Below are 20512 nucleotides of genomic sequence, written 5' to 3'. Positions count from 1 at the left end.
TGGTACTTTAAGTTTCTGAAATTTGAATCTAGGACTTTGGACCAATCAAGTTCTAAGCCTGTCTACATTCTAACAGTAGAGTATGTTTATGTCACTTGGAGTTTCTCCAATTATTCAACAGCACAAACTATCTCCAATGAATCAGCAAAATGCTAGAGTGAAAGTGTGTTTCCCAAGCTATAGAACACCTGCCGTGAATAAGAACAGGGAATGAGAGGATGTTATCATCACAGACACACACACACACACACACACACACACACACACACACACACCTCACACACATAATTATAATAATAAAACTTGAGAAAATGTAGTGAATACTGATTAACATTTTAGGTATAGTTTTGTACAAAGTTAGAACTAGTTTTTATTCCCTATCAGAGCATGACAGTATTTGATTTATAAGTAATCACTTCTTATTCCTAATGACCCCTCAAGTAAGGTTCAGTTTTGGTTACTTACAAATAATAGTTATCTGAACAAAGTTCCAGAAATGGCCAGTTTTCTACAGGACAGCATGTTTATATATGACCCTCCTCACGATGTATCAGCAACACTGAGATCATGGGTCATTCATACAGGAAATGAAACATTTTTTTCATACAGAAAAGACCATATGCATATGATATAGCCATATATTTTCCCTCAAGTTATACTACAGCTCTATCTCTCATTCCTGACTGCTAGAAATCACACCCATTTTTATCATTTCAGAAGCTTGATTGGAGTTAGATAGTGCAGTCATCTGCACCTGCTTGGTTTTAGAGCTTTCAGATCTTCTCACCTTCCATTGTATGAGAAGTACACTCTGCCAACCCCTGGCAGGGAATCCTAGCAACATGACCCTGTCACAGAATCTGCAGAAGTCAGTTGTCAGCAAGATCATTTAAAATTGTTCAGTGCAGCTCCTATGACTACACTACTGATAAATTTACAAGGAAGAGTGCTACTCAAGGACAGCTTCTCCAAGAACTACTTAAAAAAAATCACTATCCACAAAATACAGCCTGAATACCTTACAAGTGCGAAGTGTTAGGCCAGAGTATGTTTTACAAAAGCACCAACTAGAAGCTAGCCAGCAGTGCAACAAGATCGCCAACATCTAAGCCCAATAGATAAGCAGCAACAAGTTCAGGCATTGAAGAGTCATCCCAAAGTCTAGGATGTCCAACATTGTTGAAGTAGATTTTGAATAGAAGTTGGGTCTATAGAAATGAAGACACTTATTTCCAGGTAAGAATGCTTATCACATAATAGATGGAGGAACTGAAAGACTGATTTGATCACAGTAAAGCATCTCATTGAGAATGGGTGCATGGAGACAAGCTATTAGATGTGGGTCTGAAATGTCATGCTAAGGAAATGTTTTCTTTGCCTCCTAAGAAGCCTTCTCCACAAATGGTGTTAAGAGTCTCCATATGCCCACTTCTATAATTAGGTCATTTTCTCTTTAATTTCTTCACAAAATTTATGAACTTTTCTGCACAGGCTGGCTAGGAACTGCAATATTTCGTTTATTTATTTATTTATTTTTTATTGTGAAAATATCGTACAGAGGGGTTACAATTACATGGGCAAGGTAATGAGTACATTTCTTATCAAGCATCGTTGCCTCCTCCTTTGTTTCCCCTTCCCATCCCTTCCAATCCCTTCCCATCTTCCCCCCACCCCCTCCCCCAACCCCCTCCCGCTATTCCCCCATCCCTGCCCAGCCAAAGTTGTAAAGTTCCTTAAGGAACTGCAATATTTCATGTCTCTGCTTCCTGAGCAGTTAGACTTACAAGCATGAACTACCTGTTCCTAGAACCATTTGCCATTATTTTTAAAGCTTCAAAAAATTCTTTGCTGTACTTAGCCTCTTAATTTGTTTTAGACACATGTTCATCAAGTCTTGCAAAGCCTGTTTCATTCCAGGAGCACTTGGGTCTTAGAAGGAATTAAATAGCCAGTAATGGTAGTATAATAAATTCACTTTTTTACTTGGCCATACTTTTAAATCATGATCATCATCTTTGAGTACTCCTCTAACCTGAGATATCCCATGAGCACTAGGAATACATTTCCTTTGTTCTAATCCCAGCCTCTGAATGAAAGCCATGTATAGTGGGCTCCTCATAAATATGTATTTACCGCCTGAGTGGCTATAAATGTAGGACAGTGTTCTGATTAGCAAATGCTACCTGCAGGAAGCAGAGGAAATAGCATAAACAGAGACAAGATGCTATTAGCAGATTTTATTTCATCTTTTTTTCCTGAGGCCTGACTTATAATCAACTCTCTCAGATCAAACCTCTCCAACATCTTTCCCTTCAGGATATGAAAGAAGCACAAATAAAAGGTCTCCATGGTAGCGCTCCTCCACTGGGTGCCAAGAGGAAGAGCTCAAGATGAAGGGAGAAGCTAATATCCTATAATCTAGTTTATTCCTTTCTTGGAAGTTCAGCAGCTCAACAGGATCTACACAAAACCTCACATCCCATCTCAAATGTGCAAATGAGTTACAACCACAATACCGTCCTTGTGCTGTCTACAACTTGTTAGCAGAGATCTAGTTATATAAAACAAAAGGAAAGCAGGCTGCAATAGTCCCTGAGACAGGGCACACTGCATGTACCATCTTTATGGATTTTCATACCAACACTCCACACTCCCTTCAAGAATAAAGCGACTGCAGCCCACAGAAGTCCGTTGGTGAACTACTTGGGCCAATCAGCAGAGAATTTTATTGCAGTCTGAGAGCTTTATCAGGCTGCAGGTTACGCACAAGCAGAACGCACCAGCCCCACGCGGGCAGGCCCAGAGGCACGGCAAGTCCCCCCGGAAGGGAAGGGCATCAGCTCTGGAGACCTCCATCTCCCCGCCTGTTGCTGCTGGCAGCAACCAGGGGGACAAATGCTGGCTCTGGCTTTGAGTCAAGCCGGGCGTTCAAAGGCTAGAACTGCAGGCCGACGGCGAATCAACAGTCCCCTTCCCTTACTCCAGCTAGGACCTAACCCTAAGCCTTGCAGACCCCTACGCCACCACCTTCCCACTCAGCTCCAACACCCCTTTACAGAAGGCAGGCTTCGCCACTGCAGGGGCGGGGGTGGTGCGAGGGGACTCGTGAGCCTACCACCGCCGGCGCACCTCGTTCCCTCTGCTCAACATTTTCAGGGTCGTAGTAGACAGGAAGTGGGCGAAGAGGATCGCTCCCTGAAAGACCGGGAACGAGGGCACCCAGGGCCCAGGAAACTGGAAGCGATTTCTCCCCCCACCTCTCTCTGATGAGTGGTACAGTCCGCAATGGGGCGGGGCCAGGAGCCTCTCCGGGGACTCTTCCCGCCCCTCTCCCGCCGGCCACGCCCCTCGCGGCCCTGGGAGCGAGTGAGCGCGCGCCCCGCAGCCCCCGCCCCCGTGCCCGCGCCCGGCCCCGCCCCTCCGGGCCGCCCCCTCGGAGGCTGCGGGGAGAAGCCGGCCCGGCGCTGCGGACGCTACCGCCTTCGCCCCGGCCGCCGCTTCCTCCTCCTCCCTGCTGCTCGGGTGCTGCTGCCCCGGGTGGGCGGCGGGCGGGGCCCGGGCGGCGGCTGAGCCCTCGGTGCGGGGCGCAGCCAGGTCCCCGAGCCCGCGCGGCGGCGTCGGCGGCGTGACAGGTGCAGAGTCCCCGCCGAGAGCCCCCAGCGGCCGCGGCGGCGATGCCCACCATGCGGAGGACCGTGTCGGAGATCCGCTCCCGCGCGGAGGGTGAGAGGCCGCCCGCGGGGCTCGGGGGGCCGGGCGCGCGCGCGCGCGCGGGGGGCGACGCCGACCCCGCCGGGGTGGGGGGCGCGGCGCGGCGCGTGTCCGTGTCTGCGGCTGGGCTGTGTTCATCCGGGAAGGGGCCATCTCGTCCCTCCGCCTCCTTCCTGGCAGCCGCACTGCCGGGTCTCCGGCAGACCCTCTTCCCCTGCACTGCCGTCTCTGCAACTCGCAAAGCCTTTCGGGGCTCCAGAAGCCCCCCCCCCAAATTCGTGTCCTGGGTGGGAGCCCCGAGACTCCCTGCAGCGTGATCCGTGCGATCCGTACCCCAATGCATATCCCAGGTCCCTCTCCCTCCCTCTCTCCCTGCCCACCAGCGCGCAAACCGGGCTTCCACGCAGCTGCCCCAGCCCGCCCCCTCGCCCCCTGCCCAGCCCGGCTCCCCCTCCTCCCCCCAACAAATCCCAGCCCGAGAGAAACAGGTTTGCCTTTCCCAGAAGGCAAGATCCTTTGATCCACGGTCTCCAGGCTGTCTGGGCGCCAGGAGCATTTCGTTGGGGTTGGGTGCAGCTCTGCCTCCCGCAGTGAGCGCAGCCTCTCCAGGCACTGGGCCGGTTTCGTTTCGCATTTCCTTTCGCCCGGAACCTACACTTTGCCCCGCTGAGCTGACTTGAGGGAGGTGGAAGCTATTTTCTTTGCTCCACCCAGGGCCAGCTGTTGAATGACTGACTGACTACACTTGTAGGCACTGAGCAACAGATGCCCCAAGGTGTCGATCAGGGAGCTTTGGGGAAGGCTGAATACTTCATCCTGGCCCTGCAGCCTTGGGCATCCTGTCTGGTGTGTGGTGTGTGGTGTGTGGCAGACCCTCAATGAATATCTCTTGATTTTTGCTCATGGCCAGAGCCAAGATCATAGAGCTCTGTTTTCTTTCTTTTGGTTTTGCGATCCCATAAATCTTGTCCTTGAACCTTGCCAAGGGTAGGGTGACATGTTTTTGATAAGTAGTCTGTCTTGTCATCAGTGATTCGCACTCTGCCATCCCATCCCCACCCATCCTAAAATGGGAGACAGATGACGCAGTGGTTAAAATTTTTTTTAAAATACATCGAAGTTAGGAGAATAAGATAATGACTATATTAAGACAGGCCATTTTAGTTTTCCTCCATATTATCCACCTGTCAACATCAGGTCTCTGAATTCTGAAGTCTAGGATTTTCTCATTGCAACATGAAAGTGTTATACTGTTTTGGGGAAAAGGCTATACACAAGAGTCAAATTGACCAGGGTTGGCATTTAACACATATTTCTATCTTTGCAAAATACTGAAAATAGAAAATTACAAAGAACAGTACAGGAATTTTGCATATACAGTTGAATAGATAACATTAAAAATACACAATAAAATTAGACTTTTTTCTTGTATTCTGAGTGAAATGAATGAATTTTGATCATCACCATTTGAGCCATGGGAGCAAAGAAAATCAATAGTTGGTGATGTAGAAAATATTATTGTAATAGGATGCTGTTACTTAGTGCTTTCAAGAAACAGTGATTAATGGATCATATGTTGTGGGGAATGGAGACAAGAGAAAAAAACCTAGAAGCAATTCACATGTACTGTATGAGTGGATTTGAAATATTCGAAGGCTGCAGTCTCATTTTTGACTGGAATATATGATTTTTTTCAAAGCACTTTTACAACAATTACCTCATGGGATCTCACATGACTCCTTGAAGTTGGTGAAGATGGCAGAGAAATATCTGATAGTTGAGAAACTGGTTTTCGATGGTTCAGTAATTCACCCAAGGTCAGATGGCCTGTTTGGAGTAAGAACTCTGGGAAAACCAGGGTTGGTTCTTACTTAATTTCTGTGTTGCCTGTATGTCCAACACAGTGTTGTTGGGCATGGTGGTGCTTGACAAATGACCCTTCCTTCCTATATTGCTTGTTTTCAGTTTATGATGTGTTCAGCATTGTGCTTGGGGCTGTGATGGAAACAAAATAAGTAATAACTCTGTGGGCTGGTGATGTGGCTCATTGCCTTTGCTTCCCACATGTTTGTTTGCTAAGGAATATTCTCCTTTGACAGGACCTGCTTCTTTGAAGGCCTTATATTGAACTGCAGTCTCCTAGACCTCAGTTAAGTGGATCAGGATGGGTTCCTGACCCAAAGCCAGTCCATAGGAGACTCATTCATATGTAACCTTGTGGCTTGGCAAAAAAAAAAAATTCTCTGTGCTATTATATCTCTGTTAGGAAGCATGAAGATTAGAGACAGGATGGAAATGGAAACAAAAAGGGGTCAGAGGTGAATGGGCTGGTAATATATTGAGAATGAATGGCTGCAATAGGTCATGTAAATAATGCTGATGTAAGCAAGCAAAAACTGAGTATAAAGATATCCAAGTGAATGAAACAGCTGGACATGAACAGATGCTGAGAGTGGTAGTCAGACCAGGGTCTTCTGACTTCTGTTACAAAGAAACTTTAAAAATAATCTTTTTTTTTTCCTCCTTGAAGTGACGAATGAGTTTCAGTTTCTTAAATCCAGATTGGTTAGATGCATGAATGTCTTGGTTGTAAATTGTTTACCACCAAGTTGGAGAGAAAGGACTTAAATGAAATAAGAAATAAAATAATCTCGCTATTGTTAATTAAACATTGTGCTTGCTATGAATGACAGAGGTTCTGTGGGAGACCAGAACTTTAGTGCCCACATAATAGGGTATGATTTGATGAGTCCTCTTGCAGTTATTTTTCAAACTTTAAGGTCCATAAGAATTACTTGAGGACTTTGAGTAAGGCTGGAGTAGATAATCTCTCACACATTGACAGATGATGCTGGATGCTGGTCTGTTGATAACAGACTCTAAAGGATACTCTTGTCTAATTCAGTAGTCTGGCTTACATCAGAGTTCTTAAGGAAGTTGGCTAGAAGCAGAGGGAAAACCTAGAAGGCGGAGAATATCAGTTTGGGCAGGTAGAGATGGCTAGATTACAGAGAACTTTTGGATGCCAAAATGAGTCATTTGGAGTTGAATATTCGAACAAGATCTTAGAGTTCATTGAATTTCTTACTTGAGTTTCTCAATGCATCAAAAGTGACAGGGCTGGGTTTGGAGCCATTGTCAAGAAGGAACTGCTGAAAAGAACTCAGATTAATTCAAGAAGTGTGTGGAATGGTGTAGAAGAACAGGCACCATAGATAGTTTGGACTAAAGGAGAGAGTGAGACTGGGCAGGCAGGAGTCCCAGAATTCTGGTGCTGATGAGGCATATTTTGAGGACTTCTCCTTTATAGTCTTCAACAGATCTGGGTGAGAAAGTCTGCTAATAAAGGTGAGGAAATTGAGGAGAGTTAATACAATAAGAGATGATCCTTTAAATTGTGAAATTATTGTGGGAAATCCAAATGAACATATCTCAGAGGTACTTAGAAATTATCCATGTGACTGGGTGCTGCCTGTAATCCCCAGCTACTCAGGAGGCTGACATCTGAGATCTGAGGATCGGTTCAAAGCTAGTCCTGGTAGGAAAGTCCATGAGACTCTTATCTCCATTTAACTACCAAAAAGCCAGACGTGGAGCCAGGCTCATGTGGTTAACTCACTAGCTTTGAGCAAAAATGCCCAGAGAACTAGCACAAAAAAGAAAGAAAAAGGGAGAAAGGAAAAAAAAAAGAGAAAGAAAAGTTGTTTCACATTATGGGAGAAATCTAAACTGGGAACCTTAAAGTCAGGGATAATACTTGAAACTCTTAGAGATAAATTTGTCTGAGAGGCAGTGAAGTTAAAACAAGGCTTCAACTTGGGGCATGGCTCAAGTGGTAGAGTGCCCACCTAGCAATCATAAGACCCTGTGTTCAAACCCTACTACTAAGACAAAGCAAAACAACTCCAGAAAGCTAGATGTTTTTGATCTCTTTTTTCATACCCCAGCTAAATCAAGTAGGAGTGAGTACAATGTTAATAATGTAGAAAGAATTGTTTTTCCCACTTCTACACTAGTATCAGCTGTCAGCTACTCCTGCTACACAGAGCCGTCAGGAATAATGGCCCATTATTGCCCTTTGGCTTTACTGTCCTGAGTGGATGACCCATAAAGTTACAATGTGGTTGATAGATGCCAGCTATCTATATCAGATTTCCAGGCAGGAAAAAATGGAAGGGTGAAAGACAAAAGGATTTTTTCCTGAAAGTGCCACGTAAGGCAGGATAGACTCCTATCTGGGGAGAAGCCGGGAAATGGAGTTTTCCAGCTGAACATATTACTTAGTGAATATACAAAAGAAAGAAGGGAAACAATTAATAGGTAAATAACAGCCCCAATCATAACCAGGTACTCATATTTCCAAAAATTCTTGAATAAAATAAGTATTTTAAAGTTCATTCTTTAAAAACTATTTTTGTTGTTGTTGTTTGGTTGTTTTCTTTTTAAACTGTATTTTTTTATCTTTTCTTTTTTTTTTTTTGGTACTGGGGATTGAACCCAGGATATTGCACTTGCTAGGCAAGCACTTTGCCACTGAGCTACATCCCAGCCCTTATTCTTTATAAACTAGTAAGCATTAAATTGTCCAAAATGAAAATGCACTTTAAAAAGTCCACCATGGTTTGTGTTTTCCTCTGCTGAATATTCTGATGTCAGAATGTAACAGTATTCAAGGTTGTTTGAAACATGTTAACTGAGAAATTTAGAACTTGTTATGAGGAACCAAATGCCAACTTAAAATGTTTACAAGTTACAATAAAATAAATTAAAATAAAAAATAAAAAATGTTTACAAGTATGTATCATACTATATTTACTTAAAAGGAAACAAAGGGAGCAGGAAAAGTAATTTCTTGTTAAAGGAAAACAAAAATTAGGAGGTGATTTTAGTTGCCCAGACCAAAGATAATTAAGGACTTTCATTTGACAAGCATGTATTGTGCACCTGCTGTGACCAGCTAACTAGGGGTGAGACCCCAGTGCTGCCATTGAAGATGAGTTCATGGTTTATAACTGAATGAGAATGAGTGTAGTGGTCCCTTATATCATCAATATTTGAAAAATTTCTAGATGCCAGTTCACTTGAGTGATGCTGGATTATTAAGTGCATTAGGACTAAATTCTGTTTTCTAATCCATAGTGCAAAATTCACCCCCCCCCATTCTATTGTTTCGAAAACAATGAAAATTGAAGCCTGTGACGTTATAACATGGGAAAGTTAAGAATTATGAAGCCAATAGTTTTTACTTTCATTTGTACCATAACCTAAATCTTTCAATGGTCTTACCATCTGCATTTTGTGTGTGTGTGTGTGTAGCATGTGCTGGTACTGGGACTTGAACTCAGGGTCTGGGCACTGTCCCTGAGCATTTTTTGCTCAAAGCTAGCATTCTACCACTTGTGCCACAGCTCCAGTTTCAGATTTTTAATGGTTAATTGAAGATAAGGGCCTTTCCTACCTGGGCTAGGTTGGAACTGTGATCCTCAGATGTCAGCTTCCTAAGTAGATAGGATTATAGGTGATTTTGTCTGTTTTGCTCGCTGATAATGTTGCTCCCCTTCCTGAAGCACAGATACCGGGTGAATGAGCAGATGATCCTATGATCCCAGATTGCAGAATACTTAGAACTAAATGCAGACATGGTAAATATAGACATGTACATTCCTGCTGAAACTTAGCACCACACACACACACACACACACACACACACACACACACAAAAACTGTGTCTTCATAATACCTGTTATGCCTACCACATAGTCACCACTCCACGTTGGTTAAAGAAACAACTGTAGGCTTTCTTCTTGATGGAAGAGTTCAACTTTGGGGTTTTTATTTATTTATGTTTAATTGTTGTAGAAGTAGTAGTTGTAGAAGTAGTACTTATTGAGAAAACTCACACCACAAAAATATTTCAAAGGGACAATAAAATCACTACCCAGAGAGGCCAAACAAATATCACCAGATCATAATTATGAAATTATCATTTTAGTGTATCTTTCTGTTTTCCAGAAAAGAAGAAAAACGGTATCATACTATACAATAGAAGTCCTCGTTGGCCATGATTTTTGTCTACTTTTCCTACTTGTATTCTCGGTGCCCAGAGCAGTGACTGGCACATATCAGGGGCTCAATAATACTTGTTGAATGCACAGTTTGATGCCATTCATTTTTGACAGTTGGGAATTTTTATATTAGCATGCAGTTTACTAAGGAATCTCCTGTGGTCAGACCTTTTAAGCCATTGTAGCGTTTTGTATTGTGACTTTATTTTTGAGCTTATGTTAGGTGTAAGAAGGGGAGGGTGGTTTCATTGCGACACATATTGACAGTGAATTCCAATCAGTCACACATTCACTATCACTTGCTCTTCTCCCCCTCACCTTCTCAAAACAATTTCGACATTTTCACTGTTCTATTTGCATAGCTGTACTTCCTCCATATTCAGCCTCTTTCACTCTCCTTGTTGCACAAGTACTAATACTCTCCCAGTCTATTTCTCCTTCCTTGTCCCCCTGAATTGTTTCGTGTTTTTGACTTTTCAAACAAATCCTGAAGAAGAATCTTCATATATCTTTGTTCACTTTTCAGATTATGTTTCTGTGCAAAGTCCTGAGAAGTGAGATGTCTATGTCAAACATGTGTCACTTTGTAAATTTTGGTACCAATTTCACAATGGTTGGAATGAGTTACGTGACTTTACAGTTTTACAGAATTGTAACTCCCTGCTCAACTCTCACTGCTCAGCATTGGGCATTGGGTTGTGTTCTTTTGTTTGTTTTTATCTTAACGATACACAGCACAGAAAATGAAATCTTTACATTTACTTAGCTGCTTTACTGATTGTACACATCTGGTTGTTAAGTTTAGTGATTGACTGTGTCTGACTTGTTCATTCATGTTCTATACAAAGTTGGCTTTATATCGAATGTCTTCTTTTCTATTAGTGTATGTCATACAAAATAATGGAGTTTATTTTGATATTTGTCTTAAGTATAACTCTACCACTTGAATGACTTTCCTAGTCCCATTGTGACATTTCCACACAAATATATAGTGTGCTGTAATTACATTCACCCATTTTCCTTTTATTCCCTTCCTGACCCCCATGTCATCCTTAATATTCCTCTCACATCTGTTGTAGATTTCATAAGAGAAAGTATGTGATACATGAATTTATTTATTTGTTGGTACATGACTTTTTCCTTGAAGTTTTTTCTTTAATGTAATATTTTAAGCTTAATATCTATTTATGTAATACCCAAGTGTTTAGTAAATCATTTTGACATACTAATTTGAACAAAAATCATTTTGCATGATACTTGAGGTTTCTCTGATGTCCCTCCTACTCCTTCTTTTCCATTTTTCTCTATTTAGTCTGTCTCTTTGGTCCTTTAATATCAATTTCTTTATTGTAACTAATTTTTTAAAGTTCTCATGACCTCACTGCTGTTTTTTCTAAATTTTCTGAATTTTCTCACATTTATTTTTCCATTTGAATTTATGAATGCATCATTAGTCAAAGATGTGTTGGAGTATTTACTTTATATTTATATTTATACTTGCGAGAATGAACATATTTCTGATTGTGAGTTATTTATGCTTAGTTTCTCTCTCCATTTATCTTAATTTTCTTTCATATACTAGGGATGTTTTCTTCAAATAAATCTTACTGATTTAATGACCTGTTCCTAGATGGTTTATATTGTATGAAAACACAGTGAGCATTTTTTGTTCTTGCTTGTGACAGCATGTGTAAGGTAAAGCTATTGATTTTGAAGCCAACTATTGGTCTGAATTCTTTCAGACCATTTAAAGTAGCTTTTGAGTTAACACTCATCTCCATAAATTTTCAAAGTGTGTTCTATATCATAAAGCATTTTAAAGTACTTTCAGTTAGTTCTTCTTAACATTCTAGATATTTGCTCATTTTTATCACTAAAAATTTGTAGACTCTGATTTCAATGTACTACAAACTTTCACATAATGGCCCCTATGTCAGAACTGAGAATATTACTATTTCTCATCCTTTTTACTTGGAATAAAGTCAGAATTTTGACTAGCTAGCATTTAACTAATGGTCTCACAAAATCTACTTACGTCAAATTGGCATTTGTATCTCAGATCAGCACTAAGAGAAATAAAATGGGACCCACAAATGCTAGATGCATGCTGGTTAAAATAATCCAGTGGCCACATTAAAAGAAATGTAAAAGGAAGTAGGTTACCATGTGTGTAATAATCTTTCTTATTATAAATCAAATATTAAATATATTAAGTTATGCTATGACATGTAGTATCAGAATAAAATATTAATGCATGATAAGCATGTAACATATTTTCTCTAATCCTATACATCCAAAGTATTCCATTTTTTAGTTGATATAAAAGTTGAAAACGTAGTAGTTGCCATTTGTTATTTGTATTAAGTTTGGTGTGTTTGGCAGGAGTGCTGTATTTACAGAGCACCTGTAGCACATGACCCGTGGCTGCAGTCTTACACAGCCGTAGGTTTTACCTCCAGCATGTGCTAACATGGTAACAGCTAGTGGAATGTTTTAGTCTATAAAATTTTACAATGGAAATCCCAAGTAAGCTCTTGAAAAATACATGCAAAGATATACTTCTCTCAAGTAGCAACTGAAGCCTTTAGCTTCGTTTACAACAGAAGGCAGACAGACACGTGTGTCCTTATAAAACCTTACACGTGACATTAGTGCCTATTGAACACAGATTTTTGACATAGCCCACATAACAATGTAGAGCTTTAATGAGAGTAGATGATAGCTTCTTTTGAGGACTGTTCTGTTTCTGTTTTTTTTTTTTTTGAAAATCTCTTTTTAATAAGCCAAAAAAATCTGCCTGTAGTATTCGTTTTCATTCAAATGTGAACATAAGTGAGAAACAGAACTTTGAGTGGTGTATTTTTATGTACAATGTCCCCATCACTTTTGTGGTCTAAATGGACTTTGGAGCTGAGCTTCATGGATTATTTATGCCTCTAATTGACTTGGCAAAGGGAAGTGTTGGTTTTAAATTCAGCCTCTCTTCATTATATTGTGTGAGATTTCTCTGAAGGATGTGACTGATCTCGACCCATCTGGAGCTCTATTTAATAGCATCAAGTTAATCGGGTGACAGTTCAGGCAGACTGCTACTGAGCAACCTACTTCTTGACTCAGGAAACAATGTTGGTGGCCTAGACCTGTTTAGGCTTTTGTGAGCAAAGCAAATAAATAATAGTATACAGTGTTGAGTTAGGGAAGTGGTTTGTTCTGACATCAGTCTGGAATAGCCGAGCTTCTATTATTGGCTTAGGACTTTCTGATAATTTATCCCTAGAATAAGCTAATTTGGTGTAAAAAAAAAAAAAAAAAAAAAAAGCAATTTCTTTCCAAGTTCTTTTTTCTTTTTTTTGTCCGTTTGTGGGGCCTGAACTCTGGGCCTGGGCGCTGTCCCTCAGCAATTCAGCTCAAGGCTAGCGCTCTACCACTTGAGCCACAGCGCCACTTCCAGTTTTTTTCTTTTTTGCTTATGTGGTGCTGAGGAATCGAACCCAGGGCCTCATGCATACAAGGCAACCGCTGTACCACTGAGCCACCTTCCCAGCCCTTTCTTCCCAACTTCTGCAAGATATTTTCCACCTTTTGCAGCCTCAGCCACATGTAGATAGAGCACTGTCCAACTCCTGAAAATCTTTGATGTAGGGGACATGTAAAGAGCTACGACTTAGCACTCTAAAGACATGGCATGAGCCCCCTGCCACTGCTTGCTTGACCCTCAGTGCCTCTCAAAGCAATTCTTAGCTCTCCGGGACTGGGGGCCCCTGCCTTAATCAGAAGAGATACTGGTTCCTGACCCTGGGGTAGACTCCTGGGCCCTGCTCATATGAGCAGTTCTAATGCTAAATCAGGACAGCGACGGTTTCTGAAGAGCATGAGCTCATGCTTTCTTCATTGTGGCTGTTGACCAGCTTATCCAAACCAGCTTATTGCCCCATGTAGGAGCTCCTGGATTCTGAGAACGTCTATCCTCATGACCACATATCCTGGATCTCTTGCCTGCTGTATTGTCATCCTAATGGTGACTAGTAGATCCTTTCCAGTTCCTTTCTAGTTTATCTTACTCTACTTTTTAATTAATTATTTATTTTTTCCTATCTCAGGTCCCTTCTCTGACCAAATACATAAAACGAATCTTTCTGTATAAATTTCATCCAAAGTTGATGTACTACTCTATATTTCAAGCATCTCTTTGGTGCATCTCTCTGCCAGAATGGTAGTGATAAATATTCTCAGATAGACTCAGTCAATTTTCCTGAACATTTTCCCTGTTTAGGGTCAGAGTTAGAGAAAGGAAGTGAAGATGACTGCCTGCCATCCTTAATGTAAAGCGTGTTCAGTAGAAGCTCTTCTGTAGTGTCAGTACTTGGTTTTCACTAGCTTCCTTATTTTGGGATTTGTAGTGATTAGTACTTTTACTCATCTTGTATTTTGTAGCCCTCAAATTGAGTCTTTTGTAGCTAGGCGTGGGGGTAGCTTAACAACTTGGTGAAAGTCCTTGAAACTTCTTTTTTTGTGTGTGTGTGTGTCAGTTGTGGGCCTGAACTCTGGGCCTGGGCGCTGTCCTCAGCCCTTCAGCTCAAGGCTAGCACTCTACCACTTGAGCCACAGCGCCACTTCCGGCTTTCTCTGCGTATGTGGTGCTGAGGAGTCGAACCCAGGGCCTCATGCATGCAAGGCAAGCACTCTACCACTGAGCCACCTTCCCAGCCCAGTCCTTGAAACTTCTTTGGCAACTTTCTATTTCCATTTTTTCCATTGTTTCTGCAAGTGCAGATTAATCCTACCATGGTATGAAATATTCTTTACTGTAGGTTATTGTGGAAAATGTGAGAACTTACCACAAGTCCCAAATCACTTTACTTCCCTGTTTACTAATTGAAGCTACATTTTGAGACTCTTAGTTTGGTGAGGCTCTTAATCTGGCAAGTGTGGCTTCTGGATGGGTGGTGGACCCTGGCTTCAGGATGTAGGTGAAATGACCATAGCTGGTGGTAAAGATTGTCATTTGATGCACTGAGGAGAAAATGAATGTCACATTGCATGCATCATGTCCAAACAGTGTGATATTTTATAAAAACAGTTCTCATCCACCTTCATTTGTTTCTGCATCTAGACTTTTCTTTGTTAGACAATAACATAACTTGTACTTTTCTTTTTTCTGTAAAAACCAAAGTTTGACCTAGTAAGGAGAAAAAGTTGAACGTTATTGGTTCAGTTTAACCCCCGGTGGTTACTTATCTTTTCTTCAAAGCTCAGCAGAAGGAAGTTGGCTTTTTGTTAACTTCTAAGTGAATATAATTAGTAAAGGAATTTCTTAAAAAAGAAAAGAAAGCCATCTTAATTTCCCCAGATGCCTAGTTGAATTTCCCCTGATCTTATTAAGTGATTGTCCCTGGGGAATTCATCTTTGTTCATAAAGCACTCTCTTACATATTTATTTATCTTTACTAAGCCTGAATGCCAAAGACTCAGTCTGAACTTCATAGTTTTCTTTATAAGTTGTCAGACATCTTTCTATACGTTTAACTGGAATTGTCAGGGTTGTTTTTTTTTTCCATTGAAGCAAGATAATTGAATCACTCTTTACTGTTTGTACCTCATGCACTCTTGGCCAATCTGGTTTCAGAATACTAGACATGGCATCCACCTCACAAGTAGACTGCTTTTCACTCCCATAGGGCTGCCCTCTCTCTCCTTAGTACTTAAGCTAATTCCTTATAGACAACTAATTTGAGAGAAAGTTAAATGAGAGACTCAGAGTTCTATATTGGCCTGGAGTGATGAGTTTCAAGCTGTGTGGCCTTGAGAGTTGTTTAACCTCTGAAAATCCTATTTTCTTTGGTAAAGTGGTCATAATCTATCAGGGACATATTTGCTTATTGGATAGCCAAAGGCAAAGCTGAAATTTCCTAAGGAACTTGAAACACGTGGCCCACCGATTCCCATACCAGGGATTCCACGAGCATTTTGGGAATTAGGGTTGTTTCTTTGAAACAAAGAGAGAATGGTATGTACCAGTGGCAGTGGTGAGAAGTGTCACTCGGGAAAGTCTGAAGGAGGGCCTGAGAGACTTGTTGATGGAGAAAATGTGGAGTGTTAAAGAGGAAGAGGTCTGGAAGTGGAGGTGTGGCTCAACAAGTGGTAGAGTGCCATCCTTGAGTGAAAAAGCTTGGGCCCTGAGTCCAAGCCCTAGTACCAGCACAACAACAATGAAAAGGGGAGTCAGGGAAGAATGGCTAAAGTTTGGGTCCCTGATGCCAATTGATAACCACTGATATAGAAAACGTTATGATGAAATGGTAACCCCTCTGTACAACACCTTAATAATAACGATAGAATTATATTTAAAAAACCTACTGAGATGCTGCCATGATGGCACACACCTGTAAACCCCACTCAAGAGGCAGAGGCAGGAAGATTATACATTCTGACACCACTATGGACTACATAAAAAAAATGGAAGAAAAGAAAGAATGGGAGGATGTGGGGGAGGGAAAGAACACACTAAACTGTAAAAAAGACTGAAACTCTGCTCACATCTTAGAAAAAAAGAGAAAGGAAGCCCTCATTTGACAGCATACATATGATTTTGAACATTTCTTTTATTCTTTATTGCATTAAGGCAGATTTCGGAATTGCTATCCTCTCCTCCAATCTTTTCTCTGAAGATTCTTGTGTGTGTGTGTGTGTGTGTGTGTGTATGTATGTGTGCGCGCGTGCGCACGTGTGTGCGTGAGTGCGTTTCAGTCCTGGGGCCTGAACTCTGGGCCTGGGTGCTGCCCCTCAGCTCTTCAGCTCAAGGCTAGTACCCTACCACTTGAGCCACAATGCCACTTCTGGCTTTTTCTGCTTATGTGGTGTTGAGGAATCAAACCCAAGGCCTCAAGCACTCTACCACTGAGCCACCTTCCCAGCCCTCTCTGAATATTCTTTAAAACTCCAGTAAACATCATTTAATTAGTGTCTGTTTGTTTGTTTGTTTGCCTGCTGTGGTTGTTAGGCTGTAGGATTTGTACAGAATTGTTTGGGCTAGAGAATTCTCTCCCCAGGACTCTTGGCTCTGTAATCAGAGTTGATCAGTGTTTTTCATGTTTTCACTCTATTATTTTGGCCGTTAAAGATGCTTCGGAACCGCAGGGACATTCTCCAAAGTGGAGAGGGCAAATGAAAGCCCTTGCTACAAAATAAGGTCTAAACAAATCCTATTTGAATCTCCTGAGTGATAGTGATATGATCAAGCTGTTCAGATTTTGGAAGCTAAGGTTTGGAAATGCTGGAGCAATTCTGAAATCTAATAGAGTTTCCTTAGTCTCCCACACAGAGGCCCATGGCTCATTGCTAGACAATGGCATAGATGTGGCAGCAGATATAGGAGTCTGACCTCATTCTAATTGGTGAAGGTAGCATCTGGAAGTAATTGCATTAGGAGGTTCTTTCTACTCTAGGTAACTATTATTATGGCTCTTGAAACTCCTCAAAGCCTTTGTTCCGTCTATTTCCATCTCCTATTCTGCCTGTGATTTTTGGGTAGGCTGTGGCAATCTTACACACATGTCCTGGCTTTCAGGACACTGAGCTGGGTCTTTGGAGTTTTTCAGCCCACCAGCTGTCATCCACAAATTTCAATTTAATCTATTTAATAGCACTTGCTGTCATTTTTTTTCTTTCCCTAGTCACATCCAGATAAACTAAAGGATGCTGGCTATTCCTTCCTTGCTTGCATGTACAGGCTCTTAGATCTTCCAGCCTGTCCTGTCTTGTCCAACCAGTCTCGGTAGGTTCTTTAATCTTGCCCATATGGCAAGATTAAAATCATCTTGTGGCAGACCAGCCATCCCAGTGCTGTCCCCTTTCTCAGGGTCACACAGGGTGTGAGGGAGCTCCTCCCAGGGATCATGGTGAGTTTTCTAGTTTTTGAACCTTGTTTAATGGACTTGTTGGGTGCTTTTCCTGCTTGGCTTCAGGAGTGCTGGTCATAAATAGGTCAATGTTGAGCCACACCTCTTCTTATCCTGGGTGGTGTTTATTGGGCAAAAAGCTACTGCTCCAGTGTGCGTGTGGTTTGTTGTGCTATGTGGTCTGTGCTGATGTCCTCACCAAAGTCATAATTGGCAGGTAGGCTTTAGTCAGCTGTTTGGCTTATTGAGGTTGTTAAAAAATAAAAGGTACATTTTAGTTCTCTTTCACACAACGTCACAATGGAAGGAAAAGCAGGTGCCAGTCAAACTCCTCTGACTCACTCTGATAATGATATGGCAACCCAATGATGTTAATTTGGGTATTTCTGCTGCTTTCACTAAAAGTGAGGACTGGTTTGTGGGAACTATTTATATATCTGCCCATTTGTCTGTTATAAAATGCATCAATAGGTCTAAAAACAGAAGGCTGTAGATATAACTACTAGCTTTCACGGTAGCTTGTTAATCATTTTTCTGGGCGCTTTGAAGGGCTAGCTCATTCAGAATTATAGTTCACTCATGTCTTCCTGTGAAGTTCACTCATGTCTTACTGGATGCAAGCTTTTACAGCACGTCAATCATTTTTTCTTTGTGTGAAATGATAAAAAAAAAATTGCCACCTCCATTGCCATTTTACAAGTGGTTCACTGATGACCACTTAAAATTCTTTTTGGTGGGAGGGATGGGGGAGAACAATGAAAGAGGTGACCTTGATCAAGATTCATTGTACTCACAAACTGACATATTAAATTTAAACCCTTCTGCAAAGGACTACTTAAAGATAACTTAAGTAACTTTTTAGAAACTAGCTACCAATAGATCATGCCCACAGTCCTAGTTTCTTAGGAGACTGAGATCTGAGGATCATGGGTAAAAATAGTCTCTCAGACTTTGATCTCCAATTGAACAGTGAAATGCCAGAAGTAGCTGGAGCTCTGGTTCAAGTGGTAGAACATCAGCCTTAGTAAAAACAAAAGCCAAGCAAGAACTACTATCAGGCTCTGAGTTCAAGTACTAACACAGGCATGCACGCACATACAACACAGTGCCTTTTTGAAAGGTTAAGATCATAAAATCCAGGGCTGGGAAGGTGGCTCAGTGGTAGAGCGCTTGCCTTGCATGCATGAGGCCCTGGGTTCCATTCCTCAGCACCACATAAGCAAAAAGAAAAAAGCCAGAAGTGGCGCTGTGGCTCAAGTGGTAGAGTGCTAGCCTTGAGCTGAAGAGCTGAGTGACAGAGCCCAGGCCGAGAGTTCAGGCCCCACGACCGGACCAAAAAAGATCATAAAATCCTAGAGGTAGAAAGGAACTTAGAAATCCTTTCTTGTAATAAAGCGTGTGATACAGATTTGTGACTGATTATCACTTTTCTCCTCAAAATCCTCTGGACAAAGGGATCACACCTCGTAACACAGACAGCTCATTTTATTCTCATCAACTCTAATTTTTAGCAAGTTCTTTCCTGCTAAGAAAGCAACACATTTATTTTCTACACATCTTGTTATGTCGAATGCCCCATTATTTGCTCAGTAAACTAAGGCCTAAATAAAGGACCTTCAATTAATTCAGCTTCTAAAAATCTTGAATTCGGAGTCTTTCGTGTCATCTATCATGTCATATATGTCCTTATCCTGCCACAGGAACTCAGGAGTCTGGCTCCAAAGTCCTCACAACTCCATCTGAGGAACCCTCTTGAATCAAAGCTAAGGCTTATGGATTTGGATCTTTGGGATTTCTCACTGGGTCCAGTATTGCCCTATTTTTAATATGTGTGTCTCCTGCATCCTCATCTTCATATCTTTGACATATGTATTAGTCCATTTTCATTATCATAATGAAACAATGGAAGCTGGGGAAGCTTATAAATAAAAAGGTGGATTTTGGCTCATAGTTCTTGAGGCCCACAGTCAAGTGGCTACATCTCATGATGGCCTTCTCAGCCATCCATGGCATGATAGGGCATCATTTGGCAAGAGACGGAACTCTGTGTGTGTGTGTGTGTGTGTGTGTGTGTGTGTGTGTGTGTGTGTGTTTGCACGCACATGCGCGCGCATGCATGTGTGCGTGTACTGTGTACTCTCCTCCTCTTTTTTTTTTAAGGTCAGTATCTAACCACAAGGGCTCCATCGTAATTATCTGATCCTACCCAGCTTCCACTGGCCTCACATCTTAAACTCCATGATCACATTAAATTTCCTCTTTCCAACCGCCTCATAATGAAAATTAAATTTTAACACATGACTCCTCAGGATACATAATCAAGTCCTGTCCAAACTATACCAGCATGCCTGTGGCTTCAGGTACCCTGACATGCTCCGGCCTGACTCTCCATGGTGGTACCTGTGCAATGCTGGACCATGGATTGCAAGTCCACATTTCCAGGAGTATCTGATTGTCCTGCCTGCTCAGGTGAGGATTAACAGAACCGAACTACAGCTCTGGTATGAGCTTCCCCTGCACATTAGCTAGGCAATCATGGAATTATCTGTTGTTTTAGGATGGGACCTAGCCAAAAACCTCCTTAAAGTCCATTTGTTAGTATTCTTGCCTCATTCTCTTTTCTTGCATCCTATCCTATTTTCTCTTCTCCTTCTTTCCCTTCTTCTCCCCTCCCTCTCTTCATCAGTGCTGGAAATCGAACCTTGAGCCTCATGCATGGTGGACATGCTCTAACACTGAGCTATATTTCCAGCCCTGGATGCTAATGTTTCAAAAAGGTAGGAAAGGAATTTAGTCTGTGGAAGCATGCTGGTGTAGTGGTAACCACTTCTCTTTAAA

General features: G+C 41.8%; 1 protein-coding gene across 2 annotated transcripts in view; it reads left to right on the top strand.

Annotated features, from left to right (window-relative positions):
- Positions 1-3527: 3527 nt before the first annotated feature.
- Atp8a1 (ATPase phospholipid transporting 8A1) overlaps positions 3528-20512 on the top strand; it is a 215073-nt gene continuing 198088 nt past the window's right edge. Inside the window, exon 1 of one of the 2 annotated variants that reach the window (XM_042678094.1) lies at positions 3528-3723. In XM_042678094.1, coding sequence (XP_042534028.1) covers positions 3675-3723 — 49 coding nt within the window. In that variant the 5' untranslated portion in view covers positions 3528-3674. The remainder of the gene's footprint in view (positions 3724-20512) is intronic. The other variant, XM_042678098.1, reaches the window with a different exon arrangement.

The sequence above is a fragment of the Dipodomys spectabilis genome, unplaced genomic scaffold (genome assembly GCF_019054845.1).
Source record: "Dipodomys spectabilis isolate Male_0828 unplaced genomic scaffold, ASM1905484v1 ptg000043l, whole genome shotgun sequence".
NCBI classification, from domain to species: Eukaryota; Metazoa; Chordata; class Mammalia; order Rodentia; family Heteromyidae; genus Dipodomys; species Dipodomys spectabilis.
This window is presented reverse-complemented; position numbering and strand designations above follow the sequence as displayed.